Raw genomic sequence first — 26,873 nt, 5'->3', positions numbered from 1 at the left:
TCAGATATCTCAAAGGCAAATTTGGGAAACAAAAACTAAGTACCTCATTTTAAATAATGCAAGAAAATATAAGAGTAGAACTTGATTAATTAAAATTAAAGCGACAAATACTACCCAAACTTGGCAAAGAAAAGAACAGGAACTAGACGGCCTAGAACAAATAAATCTGAAATAGATTTTGAGGGGAATTTGAAGAGTATTTTAGCTGGGTTGGATTTCACTTGGTGGAGAAAGGTAGGGAAGACAAGTGAGCACTGTCAAGAGTGTGTGCAAATAAAATGAGTCAGGAAGAAAAGTGAATTGAGTGAATAACTTTTTATCAGATGGAAATTTCTAGAAGATGAGTGATTGGAAGTAAGTTAGAAAGGTAATCTGAGTTTTTGAATGTCAAACCAAGATGTTTGAAATTTATTCTCAAGCTACTGGAGAACAAAGTGAACTGTTGATAGCTGAAGGCTTCAACTTTAAGACAGTGGCTCTCAAAGCGTGGTCCAGAAAGCAGCAGCACCAGCATCCCCTGGGAACTTGTTAGAAGCAGAATTTGGGCTCCATCTCAGATCTACTGAATCTGAAACTCCCAGGGTGGGTCCCATCAGCCCATGTTTGAACAAGGCTTCCAGGTGATTCTGACGCACACTCGAGTTTGAGAATCGCTGGTTTAAACAAAATAATCAAAGCAATGTGTCAGATCATTCCGCTGACAGTAAGTAAGCACAAAAGAAACCTATGAAAATGGTATGAGAGAGAAGTTTCAGTGCCATTTCCAAGAGAACACAAAAAAAGAGAAGGCAAATGTTTCTAAAAGCCTTGCTGTTTGACATTTAACAGCATTTCAAGATCTCCTTTTAAAGTTCTATTAGAGCTTCTCTCTTAGAAGCTCATCATAAAAGGAAATTAAAAATGACTAAATCTAGAGTGGGGATTACAGCCTACTAGGTTTTCTCTCTTCTGATAAGAAATAGGATGATTTCTCACCACCACACCTGTGTCAGAAGGGAACTGGGAAAAGGAGAACTGACATTCATTTTGAAATCTCTCTCTGCATAGATAAGGAAACTAGGATTTAAAGAGGTAAGAAAACTTAAATAGCCAATTCATAAGCACAAAACAAGGAATTAAGTCCTTTTGCTTCAGTGACAGCATCTGACAGGAAGCCCAAACATTTCCATATAAATAAAGAATTCATATTATTCCAAGTTTACTTGATATTTGAGAGATGCTTCAGAAGTTTTTACGTTGGTTGTATAATGGGTATAATATGTTGCAAATACTTAAGTGACTCCATTCTTCTTGCCCCTTAATTCATTGTTTCCTTTCAGACTCCCACCTCTAAGGGCATGAAGGTCCATGACCTCTTTAGAAGGCAAAAGTCTCTACATCTGGGTGAACGGCTTGAGATCCAGCCAGAAAGAGAAAAAGGCAGCAAGCCTGTCCCTGTCCAAGGGATCTGTGTGAAAAAGGGAGGTGAACAGTTTGCCAAGTCATCCAGTTTCTTCTCTCTGAGCTTTGTCTCAATGTTGGGAAGCCAAAGAGAAGCAAGATTCCTGGCCCAAATTCTGTTTAGGACTCTGTGAAGAGATTGCCTGATGGGCTACCTGGTACCAACCTTAGGGTAAGATATGGAGCACAAAGTACTCAGGAGGCTATACCCCCACACACACACCTGGGAGGCACAAGTCTAGGCCAGCACTCCACAGAGCCCTCCTAGGAAGACTTAAAAAGCAGCTGAGCTGCAAACCAAAGGCTTACCATGGTCCTTGATCCCCTGGACGTGGCCACAGACTAGTTGAGTGACAATCCAATGTCTCAGGAGGCTTTCAGGGCCAGAAAGGCCAGTGTGAGGGTGAATACTACAGGCGAAAGGGCTAGCTACCCAGTCCTTCCCAAGTTGAGTGACACCAGATCACAAAGTAGACCAACCCCAGACATGCGGGCCAGCAGGGCTCCAGAGGTAGGAAGAGCTCAAAGACCTTCATCCTGCTTCCTTCCTGGGGAAGAGTCACCCCGTACCCTCATCTAAGAGATTTGTCTTCTCATGTATTATGTTAGTTGACAAATATGTATATAGCCTTTATTATAGGTCAGGCACTATTTTAAGAGCTCTGTAAATGTCAGTTCGTTGAATACGATCACAATGATGAGAGATTGGGAGTATTAGCCCTGTTTACAGATGGAAAAACTGAGGCACAGAGAGGTTCAGAAAGGGCTAAGTAGAGCAGCCAGGAGTCAAAGGAGTCTCTACTTAACCACTACAACTACAGTAAGTATCCCACACAATCAACAGTAACCCAGAAAGGCTAACTAATCAGACTAAATTTTCAAATAGATCAGACTGAAATGTTTTTTCTTGTTACCCATCAAGTGGAAAACCAGATGGGTTATACGAGTGAAGAAGAGAGTTGCAATGTGTGTATATTATCAACTTTGGGGACAAAAATGGTGGCAGTTCACAACTTCCTAAAGGTCCTTCCAAAAGCTTGTAAAACGAGCGATTTCATAGAGTGAGGCAAGCTGACTCATCTGCGTGGCTGTTTTTCTCTTACCTCTGCTAGTTACCGCTGGAAAGTGGAAATACGAAGCATTGCTTGGACCTAAGTGAAATCAAAAGACATACTATTTCTCTAATTTTTAAAATGGAAAAACCTCCAGTTCCACAAGTGTTCTTCAGTTATGTTTAACGGTTTTTCCCCAGAAGTCCACAAGACTGAAATACCAACCTCCTTCAACAGACTAAACCTTAATTTAAAGGCCTTCGAGTTCACTGTGTAGGGGGCTCGTGGCTGCCTATGGGGAGACGTTTCACAACCGTGACCAACAGAGGACAAAATACTCAAAGGAACAGAAAAGGTAGACTGGATATAATCCTAAAAGTTAAATGTATTGTTTTCAGACGGACACTGCAATTTTCAGGATTAAAATGAATCGATTTAAGATATAAGGAGTTTTAGAGGCTTCACAAGGTTCCATTATTTTTTTCCCCCGATGTGATATTACCAGATGGGGCCACTATTAATGGTCAAAATACATCCTCAGTCACCTCATTTCCCGACGGGTGATAATACAGGACAGACAGCCCAATAAGGTGGCAGATTTATGGCACTGATAATACTTCCTATTTATCTGAGATTTGTTTCCGTTCTTCCAATCTCACATGCCAGTGAATAGGTCCTAGGATATGGTGTCAGTACAATGTCTGTAAAAAATGATTCTTTCAGGGAGGGGAAAAAAAGAACAGTGCTTTCAATGTTCAGTATCCTTTACATCTGCTGCTCAGCTGGAAACACTGTTAAAAGGCCATTAGAACCTTAAGGTAACAGACCTCGAATGCTCTGAAAGCCATGGAGCAATTTGCTGTTTGTGTTAGGAGTATCAGCTCCAGCCACTTCCTTTTCATGGGCTGAAAACAGCTTCTGTCATGAGCCGTGAAAATCAATTCCACAGTAACCAGGCTGAAATGTGGTTTAAGGTGGCGCACCTACAGGCTGGCACTGTGCAGCAGAGCCTCCTTCTGGGCGTCCACTGCACCTTCCAGAAGTCCCAGGCACCGTCTCCCCAGCAGTGCCTGGGAGGTAATGAGCATCTCAGTACTTTGCAGGAACCTTCAGGCTTATCTCTTAGGACACTGTTTCTCTCTAATGCTTAATTAGGTTAAAATCGAAATTGTCACCCTGAATGAAGACAGCTTTAGGAAACGTCGAACTGGGAAAAGCCTGTTCTTGCTTATTTGTATTCCATCTTGCCATCTTTCCTGATTACAGAAATTGTGAAAGAGGCTCATGTTTTCCAAAAAAATACTGTTTCAAGTCCTTTTAAAATATATTTTTCATCTTTTTTTCTTTCAAAGATAAGGTCATACTTTTGAAAATAATTTCAGAGGAATAGCAACAGTTTTGTCAGGAGTGTTACTTTTTAAACTAATGGTTAGAAACATTAAAATTCATTTTGAAATATGTTACAGGTTTTTCAGTTATAAGAAATTGTTATTCCAGTTATGAAACACAACCTTGGTCACCACATAGAATTAAGATCATTCTAACCTATACATACATAGTCTACCCTTTGTTAAATGAAAACCTTCGTGTCATCCACTGAGCATGTTCTGAGTAAGAATACATTGCCACTCCTAAATCACAGCAATCATCTTACGTTTATGCATGTAACTTCTTATAAAATTAAAGTATCTTAACATCAATAGCTGAGGCTAAGAAACTGATTCAAACTTGTTAAATTTTTTGTTAACAATAAAATAGAAAAAGTATAACTCATGGTTTTTGTTGTGAATATCTGATGCACCTAACTTGTTTTAACTAGAATTTAAATGTGATTCCCCTCTCTATATATATTTATATATTTTTACTAAAACAGAAAAAGGCAGGTTTGGACAATTTTCATGTCTACTGTACAAAATACATAATGAAGCCCTCTAAGTGATTCTAAGAAATTATCAAGTTATATTTTTAAAGAAGGGAAGACGGTAATTGAAAATAGATTATTCATAATAGGTATGTTGTTGCTGACATATGATTTGCCATTTGCAAGGTATTTTATATTCAACTGAAACTGACCTTTTATGAGAGCCATGTGGTAATATAAGTGAAATGAATATATTCTTTATTGCACTCATATAAAAAGATTGGCCTAAGCTCTTAACATAATACTTGACCTGGTGTCTAATACCCCAAGTCTGTGAAAGAATATTGAATAAGATACCATATAATCAAATGAGTAGTGAAAGCATAATAAAAGCATTTCACACATTAGCACTTGATAATGTAAAAGTAACAGTAAACTGAGTTTTCCAAGCTCAAGGCAAATATATAGCTGGAGGAGATGCTGTAATAGATCACCACATAGGAATGTCCAGGAATCCTGCATTTCCAGATTGTTAGTACTTTAGAATTACAAATTCTTGTTTTCAAAATAAAGCTCCTAAATGCTTTAAAAACATTTGGTAGGCAAACAGAAAACAGAAGTCACAGACAAAATCTTGATTCGTTTATTGGTTGATTTTTACTGTAGCTAGTAGGATCATTTAAAAATGGTTTCAAATACTCTGGCTTCTGAAATCAGCTCATTGGTACAAACATTTCTTGAGAGGAATATGAATCTTAGAAGGTAACTGCAAAAGATACCACAATGGTTTTTGTTTTACAGGTTAGTTTCCAGCAGTCGTTTCTTTTACAACAAATTACTACATTGTACTTAAAGAAAACTTTTCTTAAACCTTTTGCTGTAAAAAAAGAAAATAAATTATCAGCAATTTAAAATTTTACAGTTTTTTAAGTTTTAAAAACTCCCAATCATCGAGATTTAGGGAAAAAAATAGGATAAGCAAACAGCTAAAAGACATTTTTTTTTCAGGACAAAGTTAAAGCCTGTCATTTTAAAATACTTATATTTGTGCATGGTGGCTTTTTTCAAGTTCACTTCACAAGTGCTATTGACTCTGAGCTATTCTCACCTATTAAGAAAATAATAAGAGAAAGTTATTCATCTTTTTTTAGAAGACCTCAAAGTGTTTTCTTTGCAAAGAAAATAGTTGCCTCAACTTTACTGCAACCTTAAGAGGAAATATCTCTAGCTCCTTGAAATTCAGCCTCGTAGCACTGGCCCCTGCTCATCTCAGCAGTCCTCGGGGCACAAAGAGAGGAAACCAATTTCTTGAGAAACCTAAGAACTATAATACGGAGCATACAAGCCACCAGGAAAGCCTACAGGATGCAGAAGTGTGCGTACCCAGAATGTGTTATGCTATACCTTTAATTAATGTGCACAAAATGAAGAGTGACCAACTCTAAATGTAGTCACCTTGCATAAGAGTCTAAGGTCAGGAAAAAATGGCTAGATCTGCACCTGGAAGGCTAGTGTAGGAAAAATAGCTCACAGAGGAGGTAGCAGGGCAGAATTAATTACTTTTGACCGGAAATCTTCCAAAAAGAACAAAAAATAACAAGACTCATAGGTACCCACATAAAGCATACCATAGTAGCAAAGAAAAATAGGGATCTTACAATGAAAGAAACTTTAAATGCTGTTGTCCGTGTCCCCTTTAAAGCAATGTGGAGGTCCCCTGGCTGACCCCTTTTGTCCCTGCCAGAGGTGGTATGGACTGCCCTGGTCCAACTCCGCTCTTTTCCTTGGTGATCCTAGTGGCCCATGTAAACTTTCAAAGGAAATCTGAGGAGATCAGTGGTGCAATTTGTAGTAGTAACATACTTTTTGGGTGGAGATTCTTATCTTACTCAAGATCAAGGTGAAAAACAACAAAAAACCATTACTCAAGATCTGACAGTCTACCCTGACAGAAACCTGTATTTAAAATCACATTAAAAGGCACCCGAAGTGTGGCTCCCAGAACTTCAAAGTATGGTTCATGGACCAATTTCATTAGCATCACCTGGGAACTTGTTAGAAATGCAAATTATAGGCCCCATCCTGGATCTACTCAATCAGAAACTCTGGGGTAAGAATCCAGCCATTTGTGTTTAGCAAGCCCTCCAGTGATTCTGAGGCATGGTAAAGTTTATGAAGCACTCACTGCTCTAGATCACTTGTTCTCAACCCTGGAAGCATGCCATCAGAATTACTGCAAGAAATTATGAAAGAATGGAAAACAGTAAGGGAGAGAGGGAGGGAAGAAGAACTATGCCCCTTCTCAAATCATTTAAATCAGATTCTCTGAATCTGAGTACTGGAGCTCAAGTATAGGTATTTTTTCAAATATTCCATATTACAGCCTGAAATGACCCTCACTCTTTCCAACTCGAAAGAACTGATTGTTAAATTTTCAGGAATTTTGTAACCTGTTTGTTAAACTGTTAGCTGCTTGAAACAGGTCATGGTAGAAATGGGCAAATGCTATGGCTCCTCCACCCCCCTCATCCCCCACCCCTTCCCAGACCAGTTGTTTAATATTTATCAGTTCAACACCGTTCAGGGTCAGTGACAATGCCAAATACATAATTAATTCAGACAGTCTGGGTAGTTTCTCTGAATTTCTCCATTACCACTCAATTCCTTGGAATTCTTAAGATGATGAAGGTTAATCAGGCAATTCAATGGCCATTGGCTCCTGCCTCTGGGTGTAACTATGACAGATCCAGCTCAAGGACCATGTCCCTTTCCCTTCCCTTCCACGCATGAGTATAGGAAGAAATTCTGGAATAAGAAGGGTGGGCACATCTGCTGGGGGACTTCTGAAAGTGGTCTGCCTCATCAATGGAGAGCCATGCATGGGAGGGACTAGTCCCTTTCTGTGCCTCTGGGCATCATTATGAGACTTTGACTCCTGGTACTCTAGCAGTCATCTTGTGTCCATTTGGAGGTGATTTAGTGGAACAAGGACTTAAGAGCCAAAAGATGGAGAGAACCTGGCATCCTGATGATACTGTAAACTCAACGCTTTCTCACTTCTAGGACCGCCCTGTCTTGGGACTTCTTGTAATGTGAAATAACGGCTTTCCCTGATTGTGTAAGCCAGTTGAGTCAGGATTTTCTGTGACCAGCTGCCAAAAGTATCTTAACTGACACAGGCTATTTGAGGCAAGAGTTTCAACAACTCATCCTCTTTAAACTTTTATTGAAACTTCTAAGTCAAGGAATCAAGTTTTTAAGTTTTTTAATTTTTCTTTTTAATTTCGCCTCTTCCTTCTCTGATGGCCTTATTTACCCCTTCTTCACTCCTCTCATCTTCCACTGGGCCCTTAGCGTCTCCTGCTTAAGTACATATCTGAAACTTAAGTATCTCTTGTCCTCCTTCCCTCCCCTTGGCCTAGAATGATCGCCTCTCTAATCCATGCAGTTACAGTGCTTGCCCAATCCAAAACAATACTTCCATTATGTCACTTCACTGCCAAGAACCAGGAAGGATGACCTCCTTCCAGTCACATAAAGCCTGGGGTTTTCAAGGCCCTCCAAAAATCCAATCCCACCCTATCTGTTCAATATTATTTCCCACAGGTTCTTAGATCTCTTTCTGCACCATTCTCCACCCACCCTATCCTGCTCACATATTTAACTCCACCCTGACTACTGCCTTCTTTCACCGTCCTTTGTCAAATGCTACCCATCCTCAGGCCTCCAATTCAATTTTCCCACTTCCATTCAGTTTCATTCTCTGATTCCTGTCATTATAATCAGTAATGACATTTGGTACTTGAGCCACTGATGGCATCATTTAATTAATTCTCCATTATGGTGAAAACTTTGTTTTGTTTTTTTTTACACTGCCACAGCACAAAGAACTGTGACTTAAATTTTATAATGGACATAGCTGATTATATGTATTTTTATGACTCTACACTCTCTGAGAGTTAACAATTCATTCGACCCTATTTGAGAAATCTCTTTTTCTCAGGCATACAGATATTCTTAATAGTTCTCAGCTGGTTTAATGATCTTGAGGTTTGTCTCCACTAAAACGCTCACATAAACTATGCCAAAGTATTTATATTACTTTGGTAATTCAATTAACGTTTCTGGGACACTTCATTTCTCCTCTTCTCTTCTCTGTCTCTCACACATACACACACACCAATCCCTATTCATTGTCAGTCACATAGTACGTGCTGAATAAATATTTCTGATTGATTACTGGTCCCTTTGGTGGTATCCATTTCACCTTCTAAGTATTTCTAAAATCTTCCTTTCCCTTTCACCACTCTCATCCAACCTAGCATCCCCTCCTCTTCCTGTATCTGCTTTTGCGTCTCTGAATCTCTTCTCCAGAGAACAACCAATGTAACATTTCAAAACCACATCCAGTCCTGATTAAAACACCTCTTCAACAACTCCTCACTGCTCTCAGGCTAAAGGCCAAAGTCCTTGTAGTGAGTTCCAGGGATTTCAGGACTGATCAAGGAAAAAGGCATGACCTCCAGGTGGCAGTAGCACTCAGCAAGCTTTATTTGGAAGACACTTAGGTCACTAGTGAGGAAAAGTCCCTCAGGGCATGAGCCTTTGCACAGCTAACAAAGGGTCCATCACCCAAAAGAGCAGGAGGTGAAAGGAACTCCCGGGGGGGAGAGGGCAATGGGAGAAGGGGATTACGCATCTAGGCAATGTCGCTCAGCAACATGGTGGAGAGCCTCTGGGTCAGAGAACTGCTGAGGGCTGCAGCAGCTTGCAGTCTGATTGCCCCAGGGTTTGTCTTACTCAGGGCTAGCAGGACAGATGCAGTTTTGCAGGGTGCACAAAACAGGCAGGCTCTAAATGGTTACAAACCTGCCTCTCTGTCTGTATTTGAAATAACTGGATGAGTAAAATCTTGAGTACTGGTAAGCTTTTAAGTTAAAAGTCCAGGCCTGCTGTGAAAAAGTCAACAACACAGGGCCGAGAAGCAGAGGCTATCTCTGGATCATTATGTAAGTCATTAACCTGGCCCTTAGGCTCTGCTTCTCTAGTTTCTCTCACAGGCCTCTCCCCATTCACTGGCCATTTCCCCCAGGGAATGGACCTCTCCTGTTTTCAGGGTGCTCTCATCATACAGGAAATGTGTGCACCTTCCACCCCACCCTCCTCCTTCCTACTGAAGGGTACTCATGCTTCAGATCCCGTTATTCTTCCTCAAGGAAGCATTTGCAAGACCCTGTGATTAGATCAATTGCTCCTATAAAATGCTTTCACAGTGCCAGGTGCCCTTAGTGCTGTGCATTTATCTCAGCCATAATTAATTAATTATGAACTGTGCCCTTAATGTCTGCTTCCCTGCTGGGATTAAAATCCTCTGGGACTTTATACCCAGCACCTGGCACAGGAACTTACACATAGTAGGTATACAATAAATGTTTATTGCATGAATGAAAAAAATGCCTACAGAAAAGGGAGACTAGGTTATTAAAATAATAACTTGAATAATGTAAAAATATGGCATCAAACTTTTATTTTCCTTTGTTACTAACTGGCACATTAGTTTGAAAATATTTCTCATCCAAGATTATTAAAAAACTCTTAGATATTTTCATCCAGGATTATTAGAATTTAAAAATCTTTACCCAAGACTTACTACTATGAAAACTTTTATTAACAAATATACTATCCCGGGGAGTTAATAACACTTTCAAATAGTATCATGAAAATGAAATAATACTGGAGAAATCTATGAAAATATTTAAAGTCAAATTATGTACCAGCTAAAGAATTTAACATAGCCGAATTTGGTCTGTAAAGGGATATAAGCACCAAGGTTTAAAGAATATTAAACAGCTGCTTATACTGGCAAGACAACTCTAAATCACCTTACTGGCCTTGCTAGAAGTCTTTTGAGAGATATGAATTTAGAGGGAAAAATAAGACTTTATATTACTTTTATGGGTTTGAATATGATATAGGTTAAGATCAAAAGGTTAAAATCACTTTAAAAACAATTATTTTACTACATTTGTACCCTAAACTCATTTCTATACAAATCTAGAAATTTAAAGTAGATCATTTTAGTTTAAAATTACTTAATAATTGTATTTTATAAGTGTTCATAAATTTCATCCATAATTTTAAAAAATACTACTACTTTCTTACATGAATTATGGTACAGTCTTTATACCATAATATTTTAAAGAATGTAATACTGTACATTTTAAATCAATTTTGATAGTGGCCTACATTTCTACTCACAAGCTATTAAGACGCAAAGGTACAGTTAAAAGATGTGTTTTATGTAAAAAAGTGTATCAGTCAACTCAAATGAACTCTTGTTCCCAATGATGACATATTATCCTCTAATTAAATCAGCTAACATAATTCTGTTTGCAAGGATCACTCTAAAATTAATTCCCAAATCAAGAGTTTTAACAAGTGGCACTTCTAATAGCCCAAATTTTAAATTGCTTTGATACCTGGAATTAATGTGATTCTTTTACAAATCTGGTGACTTGCCAAATCATAAAAAAAAAAAAAATTGAAGTTCAGCTAATTCATTTATATCTTACACCGTTCTGTTCTTCAAAAAAAATTTTTAAAGAAATCAGCCAACTAAACAGAGGACAAAGAAATCAGAAATCTTTGAAGCAGGCAGATAAACAGAAATTAAAACAATTTATCCCAAACTAGGATATTTAATATAGCTATAAAAGAATAAGAGTTACCAAACACTGGTTTCCCATTTATGTCAATCAGATATCTACATGCAGACTGAAAAAAAGATTTGTGTTAATGGCAAATGTGTTAAATAAGTTGGTTTGCTGGAAAAGTAGACAAGAGGACAGGCTTCCAGAAAAGAAAGGCCTGTGGGACAAAGGTCAGTGAAAATAAGGCATTATATAATTTGAAACTTGAAGCCAATAAAGAAGAACTAAAAATACTGCTAGAACATCAGTGGGACATAAAGGAATTTTCTTTTGGTACTATAGATTTCGAGATAAATATTTGATAAATTGATATCAAAGATATGGGAAAGAGTTTAATGCCGCCTTCATATTCAGCTGTAACCCTACTCTCAAAATACCTGAGAAAGGTATCGAAAGAAACCATATATTTTAGTTTCCATGTTTTATATAACTGTATCTTTGCAATAAAATGATCATGAAAATGCATAAATGACAATTTATGCATGACATGACAATTTAGTGGTGGTAGCTGCCCAACTTCTCCAAATTCAAAGTGATTTTGAGAAATTATATATGTTGTAAGAAAATAGAAAAGTATTCTATCTTTGTTATTTCATGAACAACTGTGAGGAATACATACATGTATACGGTGATTAACAGTATCAGGCTATATATGATGGAAAAAGAATAGACTTTGCATACAGTTATTCAAAACATGCTGAATGCTTAATACTGTAAGTCGTGGGCCAGGTTAGGTCTATGGACTGTGGAGTCAGAATGCTTGGGTCTGAATTTCAGCTTTATCACATACTAGTTGGGTCACCCTTTGGCAAGTTAATTAAAGTCTTTGTTGTTCAGTCTTTTCATCTATAAAATGGGGATAATGTTAGTATCTACTAAGTTATTAGAGGATTCAGTAAAGGTAATGTTTTAAAGGTAACGTTTTTAAATAGGTTATGGGCACATAATAATTTCTATATATAAGAGCGTTAACTTACATTAGATACATAATGAAAACATGATCACGTCAGCCAATAAGTCATTATTAACTACCCAAAATATTGTAATTAATGATCCAAGAAAGGCTCAAGGCATAAAATAGTGGCAGAGTAAGCCTGAAACAACATTCTCTGAATTTCCCAGACTTTTAAGCAGGTGCTATTTTCAGTTGTGGAGTTCCTTTGGAAGTTTAGACCATCAAGATGAGTAGGACTGGAAAATGACGTAATATTTACTGATGCGCAGTGAAAGACTCGAATGTTTCATACTGATCTTTAATCAGAATAACTGCCCTAACAAAGAACCTGATGATCCACTGCTCAACATCTCCCCAGAGATAGAACAGAGAAAAATAAGCAAGCACCTTGTGAAGGCTTTTGTCTGGATATCTGAAAACATTTCTATGCCACAAGAATTACTAACTAGAATGGATTGCTGAGAAGGGCTCAAGAATCTACTCCTTTGGAAGTTTTTCAAACAAGGATAGATAGAGTCTATCTGATCTGTTTGCAATGGTTTAAAATCAGGGCTGAGTGAAGATTAATGGTGCAAACTGCCCCTTGAAGGCTTCCTCCTTCCCAAACACTCTCTGAGAGTATAACTTTATATATTACCTCTCACAGTCCCTCATCTGCTGAGTTTGAAGAACTCTCCTCTATCCTAGAATAGAAAAGGGCAACACTATTTTACAATCGTGAGTTCTGAGTAAAACTTTAATAATGTCATGATGAAACATAATGTCAGTATTACTTCTCAGTTATTTTACTAGGCAAACTACCTGCAAATATTTTTCAATTAGAAACAGTTCTCATGAACCTGAAGTCGAAAGAGCAAATCTTTTAACTTCATGTTCCCTGGCTGACCAATGACATATGCCATTTCTCCAGCAAACCATTAGGTGTCCAAACAAGACAAAGGATGAAAAAAAGTTTAAAGAAAAGATAACCACCATAGAAACTCTTACTTATACTAGATAATTAAATGTAAACAGTATCAAGGACAAGGCAGCAGAGAAAGAGTGTGTTCCTTTAATAACAGGACATATTTCCTAAGTGATTATTCTAACAGCAATAGGTAGCATTAAGTAAAGTTTACTTTGGGCGGGGGGCAAGTATATCCTTAAAAACACAATTTTCTTTTAATTCATTATTTTCCTATCAAATGTGTCCCTGACCCCCCGGTGACCTATATCTTGATTAAGTCCACCAACATCAAAGGACACCAGGCTTAAGGCAAAGTCAACAGGTGCCCTTAGTCCTGGAAAGTAGGAGAGTTAAAAGTGCACACATTTTAGAAATTCATAGCTAATAAGCAAATACTGCAAATGTAAAAGGGTGAGGGAGGAGACAAAAAGCAAAAACAAAACAAGACCTCTGTAGTTAAAAATCCACTAAAGGATTTATGGGAATGTTCTCAGCAAAGTAAATAATGACTACAGAAACGATTTAAGACTGAAAATCTTCACTTTGATATTAAAGAGATGTGCATAGTGCTAAGGATGAACTTTAGTCCCCTGAGAGTCCCGTTATCCACTAGAGGATACTGAAGCAATTTAAAAATACTTAACTATTTTCTTCTTTTAGATATATTATCTGAAATCGTGTTGGGAAATATCTGTGTGTTTAAAAGATAGTTAGAAAAAGCCCAGATTAAAGGAGAAAAAGTTCCTAGAAGAAGTGATCCATACTACAAACCTTTTAAAAGTTGAATTCCCTGAGATTTGGGGAGGGAAAGAAAAAGCAAAGCTGATCCTTATCAATTAATTAAAAAGAATGAAGTAACAGTAGACAAAGGAGAGTTAAGAAACTTAAGGAGCTGTGGCAGCAGCTGCTCTCTATTCATTGATTAACAAATTAAGGAGTTCTGGAAAAGAGGGAAGAAAGTGACAGGGATAGAAAAGTAGGCTTATAATTCACCACAGGTTCCGCGTCAGACTCAGCAGAGGGAATGGGTCTGAACTGAAAAAGGCTCCCTCTACATAATGCGCCGCGCGGTTTGAGTGATATATGAGCCTTTTTTTTTTTTTTTTTGGCAATGCGCAAATTTTTATAAATGTTTTAATTTCCGTGTAAGTTAAAAGCCCTCACTTCTACAGTTTGGAGATGAACCATAATAAAAGAGCAATTCCACAACGTATCGAAACTGTGATGTGTTAAGATATCTGCAAAATGCTTTTCATCCATCGACCAGTTTCTCTGGCAAAAGGCAGAGAGAGGATGACGGAAATTCAGCGTTTTGACTTGACGATCTGAGGTCACTACGGACTTCAGCCGCCCGGTTTGAGCAGCCCGCGCCTTCGCAGCATCTCCTGGCCTCCCTTGGCCTCTCTCAGTTCTGTTCTCTCGCAGCCAAAGGATTATCTCTCCCTGACACGTTTCATTCACAGAGCCCCAGAGAAACTCGGATTCGGTTGGAGCTAAGAGCCGGAAAACATGCACCCAGACTGCTGCGCAAGTTGTTGGAGACCAAGCGCTACACACACGTACTGGCGCCGAGAAAGAGGGTGAGGGTTCTCAAGCTCTCGGTGGAGGAACGCTAGTGCCCGGGCAAGCGGGGGACACCGGGTCCCCAGACCCCGAGCCGAATCCCCAGCTGAGCCACACGCTTAAGTTCGCTCAGCTTCCCACAGCCGGCTGGCGGACGAGGCCGCGCTCTGGACCCGGCGCCGCGCCGGTGGCGGGGTGTCCCCCAGCCAAGAGTGACCAACAGCAATTGGGGAAGCACAGAGGAACAGGAAAGCCCGCCCCAAATTTGAAACGAGCAGCCCGTGAACTCCCCAAACCAGCTCTGAAATGCCGACGTCCCGAGACCGGGTCCCGGTCTACGGTCCCCACAGCTTTGCCCGCCCCCGGCACGGGCGCTGCGCGCTCTGCCTCACCGCAAGACAGCGAGAGTGGAGAGGGACGGGGTAGCCCTCCGCGTCTCTCCACCGCCCCTGCCGGCGCGAGGGCGGGAGTGGAGAAGGCGCCACTCAGACTGTGGCGCTGGGCGAACTGCGGTCGCAGTTCTTCCAAGTTTGCCCGAACCAGAGGCGTGGGGTGGGCGCCCCGCTCAGGTATCTGCCCGCTCCCTGGGGCCACCCCCGAGTGTCCGGGCTTCCCCGTCCGCCTGGCCTGAGCCATCAACTGAGGGGGCAGAAGGGCGCGAGAGCAGAGGGAGGCAGGGAGGGAAAAGGGTGCTCCCGCGTGTGCACACAATGAGGCAGCGGAGACGCACACCTTCCCCCGCTGGGGAAGGCGAAGGAGCATCAGCCGCCCAGCGCGGAGACGCAGCGTCCCGTAGAGCCCTAGCGGAAAGTGAACACCAACTCAGCAACAGGGGAAAGGAAGGGGGCGCCGGGCGGCCAGGGGGACGTGCGGCAGCCGAGGGCTGCAGCCCGCTCCGACCGCGCGCCCGCGCTTACCTGCGATCTCCTGGTAGGGGATGTCCGCCAGGCTGAATCCCTTGGCACCGTAAGCCTGGCGGACCTCGCCGCAGCTCCTAGCCTTCACATCCGCCCCGGCCGGGAGGGACAGCAGCAGCCCCGAGAGGGGAAGAATCACAGCCCCGATCCAAGAAGGCATGGTGCAACATGCAAATCCAGCTCTGTGAACCCCAGGGCCGGTGCGCTCTTCACCTTGCCCCTCAAGCTGAAAGCCCGCCAGAGGCAGCGGCGCGCTCCTTGCCGCTGCCCAGCGTCACCCCCTTCCGCCAGCCGAGGGGACGAGCAGCGCAGCCCTCTGGACTGCGCTCAGCAAACTTTTATAAGCCAGATGGAGGGTGGCAAGCCAACCAGGGCTGGCTGGGAAAGCAGCTGCCTTGCTCCGCTAGTTCTCCAGCTCGAAAAAGGAGCGATAAAAACCAGAATGAGGAGAAGGAAAAGAAATGTTTAAAAAACCACCATGGGTGTTCAGAGCTGCAATCCGAGATCCGAGCCGCAGAATCCTGGAGCGCTGCGAGCTAGGCTTGCCGCCGGAGTGTGCAGCGAAGGTGGGAAGGCGCGCCGGCTCTCCCGGGAGGGAGATGGGCAGGCGAGAGCGAGTGTGTGTGCGCGCGTGTGTATGTCGGTGTGAGCGCGAGGTTCTCGGGGACGTGTGTGCGTGGAGGTATGTGTCGGGGATATACGGGATCCAGGGGAAACCTCAGCTTCACACAGGCTGAGGGAGCCTGTGAGAGTCCTCCTGAAATAGGAAGAGAGAAATCCTGGAGACAGACACTGGAGGCAAGAGGGAAGGAGAAAGGAGGGGGGAGAGAGAAACGTGCTACACATTGCACAGCCGAAATTCAGAGGCAGTCAAAGGCAAAACCTGGACTGGATCTCCTTCTACTCGGTAGAAAGAAGGGGGGGAGGAAACGTTCCTATTTTCTCATTCACTTCACATCCTTCATGCTGATCCGAAAAGCTACCTTTAATGACACAAATAAACCGTATAGAGAGCCAATGTGTTTTTTAAGTCATTAACTTATGTTATTAAACCGCATTTTTGTGGCGGTAAAGGACGATGCAATTCCAATTGTTGCTCTTAGTGTATGTTTCCTGACCTACTGAAACGCAAAGCCGGGGTAGAAATAAACATATAGGGAGTCCCTGGATGGCAGAGCACAATCACCGCTCTAACTAGTTGTCTAGTTTCTGTTTGGCTTTGTTTGGTTTTGTTTTCTTAAGGCAGGTAGTTGGTGAACACATCAAAGATCATTATTTATTTTTTAAATGTTTGGTTCTGGACTCAAAAATTTCCTCTTTTTTCGTTTCAAATATTCCATAGCCTTGGATCAGAAATCATGAGGCTTAGCTTTCCAGTGTGTGGAGGAATAAGAAAGCTAATAAGAACCAGAAGACAAGCATAGAGAAAGGAAGTGAGCAAAGGTCAGGTGTGCATAAAGGAAGGTACAGGGGAGGGGGTGGTGTCTTCTCTCCTTCTCACCAAATGCTCTCACATACTAGACCCAACGTTTTCTTACAAGTTAACATAATTCTCAAGTGGAAAATCAATTCACTTTCTTCTTCCTTTCCCCATTTACACTGTTGTTCTGTGAAATGGGATAAAAGTGAAAATTCAGGTTTGCCTAATTTCCATTGACTTTCTTATGCTAATGGGACAGTCTCTAAAATCAGCTAGACAGAAGTTTGTGTTGAAACTTAGATGTCCTGCAACTACCAAGGTAGTTTAGTTAAATCTAAGCCAAAATACTACTACTAATAATAATGCTTACTCACTTACGTGGCTATATGTATGTTAAGTCACTACATTATTCAGAAATTATTGAAGGGTAATGCCCAGTTTTGTGGAGTTCGCCTATGAAAGTACACATGCAGATAATTTCCTGAAAAGAATGACTCATGAAATTTAAATCATTCTATTTGTCATCATCATCATCACAATACATTAGCTACATCTTCTTCCTCTCCTTAATAAATTCCTTCTCTCCTAACCCACAAAAAGACTCTCAAGTTTAAGATCCGACCTCATTTAACCTTTGGAAATGCTTTAAAAATGAGGTTGTCTTATTTACAGGGTGAATTTTTCTTCTTCAGACTCCATAGGCAAAAACAAAACAGAACAAAACAAACAAAAACTCCATACCTAAACGTTTCTTTCTGAAACTACAACTCACATAATCGTTTTTTCTCTTAAAATTTTAGCACAATTTTTGCCTTCCTGGTATTTGTGCTAACTGAAAGACCTTAAATCACTGAACTATTTTTCCTCAAACTCAGAAATCAAGATAACAGAACATATTCTACTATCTTTGTGGACAAAGAATGAGGTTGGTAGGATCAGGAACTGCTGTAGCCAAGGCATTACTTCTGTGATATTTGACATGACCTCCTTCAAACTTGTGTTTCTATTATAGCCAGGAAACAGCATTATGCACACCAGAGGAAAGAGGTAAATGCACACTTCCCCTATCCTACTACCTCATGCTGGGACTCACTGTCATTTATCCTGACTTAGCAGTATATAGCACATAATTCAATTTAAAAAATTGAGGTATAGGAAGAATGGGTAAAAGCATAGTATATATGGTTTTAACTTATTTGAAGATCACCTAATTCTGTGTCTAATGAGTATTCAATGCAGTTGTATAACACTAGGCTATTGTTTACAGTCCCTACACTTATAAAATGATCTTAGGATTTGTGGTAAGGGTAGTACATGAAAATAATTACTAATTTAACCATAAATGGATTAGTTTAATCCCATCAGGAGAATCAAACAGTTTAGGGTAGGTTTGTGAATTCTAGTCAGACCAAAGAATTAGGTCACTTGCTTTATTGGTGCTCTCAACCCCTGCTGCTTGGTCCACTTGTTGGGTAAGGTAGCACTGTTTGCAGTGATATAAGAGGCAAAGTCAAACATTCCAGCTAATGGTGACAGCAGGAACCCAGACGAGGTATTGGAATGAGTATGGAATGTTACAGAGGTTGATAGAAGAGGCCTGACTAGAAAGAAGAGAGCCCATATTGAGGAGCACACATTTGGTTTAGGTAGAAGTGTTAGCTGAAGGGCTTGAATGCCAGCTACAGTGGTTATATTGTGTGTAGTAGGAAAAACGTTTGAACGCTGATGAGCATCGTGAAAGAAGCAGCAAACAAGCAAGAGACAGGTAAGCAGGAGTCTCTGCCGTGGTAAAGGTATCAGGTGATTGAGACCTACAATAGGAGGGTGGAAATGGAAAGAAGATGAAGATAAATTCTGAAGAAAGGATTAGCATGGGATTTTGTGCTTGGTTCAATACACAAGAAGAATTACTAGAAACTTATTTTAAGATCATCTCATTGGGAACATATCGTAAATTTATTAAGACAATATGACTCCTGTTTATACAGCACTTTCACATTACCGCTGGTTTTCACAACAACCCTTTTTGGGCATAATATGAATGGAACATCAGAGACTTTGGGTTATAGAGAGAAAAAGACAGTCTTGAGGAGCAGCCATGGTTGACAGGCAAGGAGAGTAGCCTCTGTCAGTTACCTACCCCACAGCCATCGTCCCTTCTCTCTTCCCTTTCCTCTTCACTATTAAATGGTGTAGGGGTGGATGTAAGACCCCTTTTGGCCAATGTGACTTAAGGAAATTTATGAGCAATAATTTTTTCCCTGATTAAACGAGCATAAGGGTCTTTTTGCCTCGGCCTCCTACCCTCTGAGAGCTAGATGGCCATCAAGTGAGTAGGAAACAAGACATTGCTAACACAGACAATGACAGAACACAAGGAAGGAAGGAACTTAAATCCCTGATTTCCTGTTTCAGCCCCTAAACCAGCCCTGGGACTGTCAACCTCTGAACTTCTTGTTAAATAATAAATATCCTGTAGTTTCCACGAGTGTTAGTTGGTCCTTCTGCTGTTTACATGTGAAGGTAATATCAATCTGTACACCATATTCGAGGGAGAATAAGAGAAATTGAAGGTGAGAGACAAGAATTAAGTTAAAAATGTAAGAAGAGAATAAAAATTAGGTAGCATTATGGAATCCAAGTTAGGAGATTTTCAAACATAAAGCAAATTTCAGTGAACACCAAGAACAGGGAAGGTAGGAAAAAATGGTACTTGGATAATGATAAAGAAGCTTACTGGAAATTTCAAGAGAAACATTTTAGTAGCGTAATGTTATGGATGCCAGACCATATGAGATTGTATGTAAAATGAGTGGAAAGAATATGAAAATGCCAGGTATAACTGATTATAGTGTGGTAATTGTATATGGAGGGGGTATAGGGTAAGTAATCAGGAATGCTTTCCAGAAGATGCTTCTGAGCCTTCAGGGAAGAATGAGAAACAAGAAATAAAAAAAGACCGGAATTCAATATGATTTGACTTGGTTGGTTGATTTTAAATCTTTCTTCTCTTATCTGCATTTTTCATGTTTTCTGTAGTAAACGTGAGTCCTTTTTTATTATGAGAAAAATGTTTTGAAATGTATGTCATACTTTTAATATAAATAAAAAGATATTTATGTCATGTTTTACAAAGTAAAAAGGTCTTACCGTTATCTTATATAAGCAAAACAAATGGCTGTTAATATATTTCTGAATAAAATAACAACTTTGGGGTATAAAATTTCTTGGTGATTTTTTTAAATGCCTTGGGTTTATAAAAAAGGAAAAAAAATACAGAATTTACTATCCTTTTGCTTAGTTGCACTAATTCATGAATGAGAAACTGGATGAATTTTAGTTTTTCCTTAGTATTTTTTAGATCAAAGTAGGACAAATAACTTCAAATAAAATCTTATGAAAACAAGAGAATGGACTTCAAGTGTCTATTCCACATCTCAGCTTGGCACAAATCAAAATCACTTAGTTAACCGGACTCTTGAAAAACAGGACCTGTAATGAAAAAGCTGTCAGAAATTTAACAACAGTAGCTCTGCCAGGTGCCTGGATAATGGGAAGGTTGCTGAGTTAGAGAAAAAGAAAAGGTAAACTTGGGTGAATAATGACCAGAAATGGTGAAAATAATATTTCATCCTCTTCTTATGCTTTATACCCAACCAAACCCTAATAGTTCATTTAACATTTTTTGAGCCTTAAGGGTATACCAAGTGCTAATCTAAGCCAGTTAAAGTCATATCTTTAAGGCAGCTGAGAACAAGCTGGGTTGCTAATGCTCTCTTGGGGGAAAACCACACATTGAGGGACTACAGATTCTTCTTGTCTTGCAATATTCTAAGACGCCTGAGCCAGAACTATTTGCCTTCAAAAGAGAGAATCATGTGATTTGCTTAATCCGATTTTTGCCTAAAAATTACGACAGCGTTTGGCCAAGAGAATTGAAAGACTTCTAATTATTTAATTATGTTTAGTTTTCATATATGCCAGAAACTTAGACAATGAAAGTATTTTGTATAAACTTAAGCCCTACTCGTATTTAGCTAAAATAGTACCATCAATCTTTAAGAAGGTACAACCAGAAAATATGTTCAGGAATTACAATTGTTTAAAATACTATTTTCAATTTTTCATATTGATTAATGACCCAGGCGTCTACTCTCCATTGATTGTAAGTGATTTTCATGCCTAGAACTGCATCGTAGTTATTAAATACACTTAAATATTAAGTAACAGAAATATTTACTTTCAAAAATTGGTGTTAAGACTACTCTATGCCTTGGAACAACCTTGCCAAATGTAGTACTGACTAAGCGTCATTTTATAACATCATTAGAAAAATTCATTGTCTATCAGGAAGAGTTTCATTTTGACTTGATGGCTTACAATATTAATAGATGCCGTCAACAATGTCATTATTTAGAGCTCATGTGTTTTTGCAGTGTTTCCAAATCAGATAGGTAAGGGTAAAAGAAGGGGGCAAATGAAGATCCTGTTGCAGATGGGTAAACTTGCATTTTTGTAGTTGCATTTAACCTTGCCTTACTTGTTATAAATTCAGATATTAATATAATAAGAGATGATTTTGTAGCTGAGCAGTAAATTTGACATACCTAGATTATTGGAACCATACATCTTGGCAGTCACTACTCTGATTCTTTTGCTTTTCTGAAAGATGAATGGAGCTTTGCATAGTTTTCAGATCATCTGGCACCATAAACAATAACACTCCTTGAGGCAAGTGGATAACAACACAAGCTTATTTGCTGGGGAGTAGTTCTTCAGATGTTGCTAACGTTCATCAGTGGAGCACATTTACTCTTTATTAAAATGATTTCTCAGATTTTAAAGGCTCTGGGTTAATTACCTGTCATTAATTATTTCAACATTAAATAAGCCATGTGATAGACTTAGATTTGGAAAAAAACCGATGATGAACCCATAAAATGTATCTGTTATTACCTATTTTAGTACATACAGGCCTCTGCTCTTTTAACTGTTTTCTGTAGAAAGCTGAAGAGCTTAGAAGGTGCGTGCTCTGAGGAGCAGTAAAAGAAATAATTTTCCAATTAAGCTTTTTTTTAACCTAATACAACCTAAGAGGATGAAAATAAACAAAAAGTTACTTAGATAAATAAATTATAAAACTGTTTGAATTGTTTGATTAGAATCAGAACAAATCTGAAGAATTTTTTTTTTTTTTAAGAATTATTTCTCCGCTCAGCACAAGCTCACCACCCCCTGAAGAAATTTTAAGATACTATTGTGATTAAACCTTGCTATTGGGCTGGGTGTGGTGGTTCACACCTGTAATCCTAGCACTCTCAGAGGCTGAGGTGGGAGGATCTCTTGAGCTCAGAAGTTCAAGATCAGCCTGAGCAAGAGTGAGACCCCATCTCTACAAAGAATAGAAAAATTAGCTGGAGGTGGCATGCGTTTGTAGTCCCAGCTTCTCAGGAGGCTGAGGCAGGAGGATCACCTGAGCCCAGGAGTTTGAGAGTTTGAGGTTGCAGTGAGGTATGATGATACTCTGTACTCTAGCCCAGGCAACAGAGAGAGACCTAGTCTAAAAAAAATAAAGAACCAAAAAAACAGAACAACCTTGCTATCTATGATCACACTTAGATATGATATTACCCTTAATAATGGAAAGCAATCTGCATATTCTAAAATTCAATGATCAACATATTCAAAGCTTTTAATATCAGGAGCTTTCTAATAACTTCAAAATTTGATAACTAAATTAATTCAATTTTATTGAAATTACCATAGATACTAGCAAGAAAAAAAAGAAAGTGGAAATTTTAAATGGATTCTGCATCATCTACCGGTAAACACAAGTCAATAACATTTCTTTGTTTGAGTGTTACACCATAAGGCAGCATCATATTTTCTGTAGAAAACTGATGGCACAGGGGCTGGGGGAGAAAGGGGGTTAGAGACAATGTTCTTGAGGCCAAGCAGTTAGCTTTTCTCTATTCATCAGCTACAGTTTTACACATCCCAGTTAGAAACCATACAAGTGACTATTACTTGGTCACGAGAAAGATAAGTAGGAGAAAACAGCCAGGTTGGTATGAATATACCACTCTACAAAGAAAAACTCAAACCCTTTACAGAACCAGGTCAATAATGTCAATCCAGTGACATGCCAATAACCAGGCTGATTCATAAAATAATTGATTCTTTAATAATGAATAGCATCTCTTAGGCCAGTTACAAGAATGTTTTTAATAGTAATTCTAATATAGCATTTCAAACTCTGACCATTCAGCTTCATGATTGGTGTGAATATACATGGACATCAGAAGTACAAAGAAAACTTGTTTTCTCAACTTAGTCATCACTATGAATATGTACAAGAACTAGGCAATCAAATGTGCTTTCTACAAAGTCAGGAAACCAGCTTAGCAATATGGCCAGACAAATCCTGCAGTATATTCTCTGTCAATACAAATATTTTCCATTAAGATTTATATGCTTAGGCTTTTTCTTTTAAGTTTAAATTCCTTAAAATGTTCACAAATGGACTTCTATCTTCTACATTGAGCGAAGTTTCCTAACCATTGTGTGACTACCTTCTGCTCAACTATGTCGCATTTTAAAAGATCAGGTGAAAGCTAAGGAAAAGAGTAATAAATCCTTAGGTTTACAGCCTGCATAACAAATACCAACTACTAATAATTTTTAGATCTATGGTTAAGAAAATAGTTCTGATCTTGATCTGTATTGTAATTGATAAGTCAAAATCTAAAACTTCATTCCACTGAATTTACATAAAACATTTATGGCCGACATCCTACGTTCTTTATCAGCCACAAAATAATTAGAATATATTTAGCTTCATATAAAACATCATTGTTTTTTACTTGAAGAAAATGGTCTTACTTGTCTTCATAGCCTGAACTCACTTCCAAGCAGTCATTTCTAACATTTGCTTTTATATTAACTTTGCACATTTTATTACATTTCAAGGGGAAATAATTAAATGTTTGTGAGAGAGTAAATCTGGTATAATTTTTAAGTTACCTGGAGAAAAAAAAAGTCTGAGTTTGTAAGTTGGAAGTTCCATCTACTACTGATCTGTTTCTAGGGGGATATCTGACACAAGCAAGCAGAGAAACAGGCAGCAATGTGTCTTTGGTTTTCTCCCCATGTTCATTTGTAATCATAGCCAATCAATGTTGAGGACATTATTAAGCAATCTGGTGCTGTTTTGCTTTTAATTGGTAAACTATCTTCCAAAAATAACATCTTTGGGCTTCACAACACCCTAGTCATAGAGCCATTAGAGAATGAATGTCTTTACTGTACCGGAGGACCTCTATGAATAATGAATAGGGCTCTATTTTTCCTGGGAAACAAACATGTACAGGCATGTTCATGGTAATGAACAGTATTGTGAGTGTGCATAGCATAGAAGGACACTAAATCTGCTTTGACTTTTACCTTAATTTAAGTAGATAACTGATTTTAAAACCCCACAGAGGGTTGAACAACCTTATTTTAAACGTGTAACATGCTGCCTGGCTTATATGTTGCTTTTACAAGTTTAAGATGATGATTTAATACAAAAATTGAAGAGATGAAGGATCACATTACAGTCTCTAAGGAGCAAGACAGGTTTACACAAATTTGAGAGGAAAAGAAAAGAACATTTGAACACGGTATTTAAGAAACTAGAATTTCATCTTTATTTTAAACTTAATGAAACATAATTAAACCGTGATTCTCTTGGGCACACATAAAAAGTAGTTTGTGCTATACAACGTATAACCCAATTTAGATATTTGCACAAGAAATATTTCACAAAGTAACTAATGAAAAGTAAGATCTAAGATTTTTAAATGATGATGACCTACTCACCATTCAACAAAAATACTGGACATCACAATATTAAATTGAAAAATTCATTAGAAGTCTTTGGACTTTGGCAAGAAGATTTTTTTTTCTTTCTATATTTTTTTGGGTAAAACATGCTCATGTTCAAGATGACTTACAAGACTAGTCAACCATCAGGTAAAACTATTATGCATTGCAATTGGTAGCAACTTGAATGGAAAATTTTATGTCTGTGTAATTGTCATGCATTTTCACAGGCCACAAACTCAGGTAGAAGGAATGGAACTTCCTTTATTTTTTGTAATGGCTCTTAATTTCTATTTCAAGCCTCTCTTCTACTCAGTAGGAGAAAATTTAATTTTGCTAACTCCAGGTAAATTTAGTCACGTAAGAATTTTCTCAGACATATCTCGCCTCCCAGAGAGGGTCCTCTTTTCCTAAGGGAGCATGGTGAGTCAGGCATTAGTGAAAACAGATCAATGATCTAGTCATTGGTTATTGTTATGTTCTCGATTGGCATTCTCTGAGATATAAATGGGTCTTTGTTCAGTCTCTGGCTTCCTGGTCTACACCATATTCTAGGCTGTGCTATCTCTCTTTACAGCTAGAATCCTGTACACACACTGGCGTGTGTGAACTTTCAGTAGGGGGTGGTTTTCTTTCTCTCAACCTATCTCTGCCCCTTTGTTGATGGCACTGGAGAGGTTGGGTTACCTCCTGCACCTCTCTGCTGGTCTCTCACTCCGCCCCTGCATTCCTGCTGTCTGTTTCACAACTTCCAAACCATGGTAGGACAAGGAATATCAGACGTGCTACAGACGATGAGTATCTTCAGATAGGCGAGTCAGAATACACATCTCTACCCCCTGGGAGCCCTAATCCTATCACGGTACAGCCTATAGACAGAATGGGGGAACACTTACAACTACTTGCATCCTCCAGCCTTCCCTGCTCCCCTTCACCCAGCATTTCTATCTAGGATTGAACAGGGAAATAGCTCTGGCTGCCTATGTATTTTGCATTCTCTCCAACCTCTCACTTATGGCCTATACAACAGAGCTTGCTTCCTTCAGCTCTTAGACCTCTTTCAGAATGCTTCTAGCTTTCACAAATCAAAAGCCATAGCTACCAAGTCTGCTGTCTCTGCGTTAAGTTTAAGAGACTTCTTAGAAATATAAAAGATGAGAATTGACTTTGTTAACTCAGCTGACAGCCTATACACTGACTAAGTGGATGGAAGTTTTCAGGCCAACAAAAACATGCTAAGGAGAAAAAACTAATAGTTAATTTCTGATATTTTTAAATTCTTGTGCATGTATAATACAAAACAATATGGACAAGAGTTTTGAAGGAAATGGTAACTTGTATTTATAAAAGTTTAAGCACTTTCCTATAAAATAAGTCCTACAAGCAATTATGGAGTACACTGTGCTATAGCAATTAACAAAGGCTGAGCTCAGGCTTTGAGCAGCCCAAAGTCAAGCCTATCAGAGACCCACAGACACACTGGGGAGCTAAGTGGAGCCATGTAGGAAAAACATATGGCAAGTGTCCCTACTACAGATTAAAATTGTGTTTATCTTATATTTTTCTGTTCCAGGGAGACATGGTTGCCTTGATCTCCCAAGGAGTATAAACCAATCTGTCACTAAAGGTAATTTCCACAGCAACCTCCAGCTTCTAGGGGAGTGGTAGTGCCCAGGGCCCTACAAAGATTTCTGGAGAACCTGCCTTAAGAAGATATAGATGAATTCAATTAACTCTTTTAATATTTGAGATTCTAAAACATGAAATGGCAGTCCTGGGGAATGATTTGGCACACATAAGTGTTTTGTTGGCCTTTAAATAATTTTAAATAGTGTCACCATTTAAAATTGGGAAATATGACAAAACAAAATTTAAATTTTGTGCTTTCCTTGAAAATTTCAAAGATCTGGCAGAATGGGGCCCACATTTGGCTTGAGCTAAGGTGAAGTAGGCAGCCCCTTTTCCTACAGGTCTGCACTCACATTTGGCACCCACAATCTTCCCCTTCCTGTTTATACCTGCCCACGTCACATATTGACCCTTTTTTTTTTTGAGGCAGAGTCTCACTCTGTTGCTCAGGCTAGAGTACCATGGTGTCAGCCTAGCTCACAGCAACCTCAAACTCCTGGGCTCAAGCAATCCTCCT

The 26,873-nt window shown here is 39.3% G+C and overlaps 1 protein-coding gene across 1 annotated transcript in view; it reads right to left on the bottom strand.

The window, feature by feature from the left end:
* Positions 1-16,244, bottom strand: part of GPC6 (glypican 6) — a 1,343,320-nt gene extending 1,327,076 nt beyond the window's left edge. The window contains exon 1 of the mRNA XM_012647356.1: positions 15,445-16,244. Within this exon, the coding sequence (XP_012502810.1) occupies positions 15,445-15,604 (160 nt within the window). The 5' untranslated portion in view covers positions 15,605-16,244. The remainder of the gene's footprint in view (positions 1-15,444) is intronic.
* Positions 16,245-26,873: the final 10,629 nt, after the last annotated feature.

Source organism: Propithecus coquereli, unplaced genomic scaffold, assembly GCF_000956105.1.
Source record: "Propithecus coquereli isolate 6110/MARCELLA unplaced genomic scaffold, Pcoq_1.0 Scaffold262, whole genome shotgun sequence".
NCBI lineage: Eukaryota > Metazoa > Chordata > Mammalia > Primates > Indriidae > Propithecus > Propithecus coquereli.
This window is presented reverse-complemented; position numbering and strand designations above follow the sequence as displayed.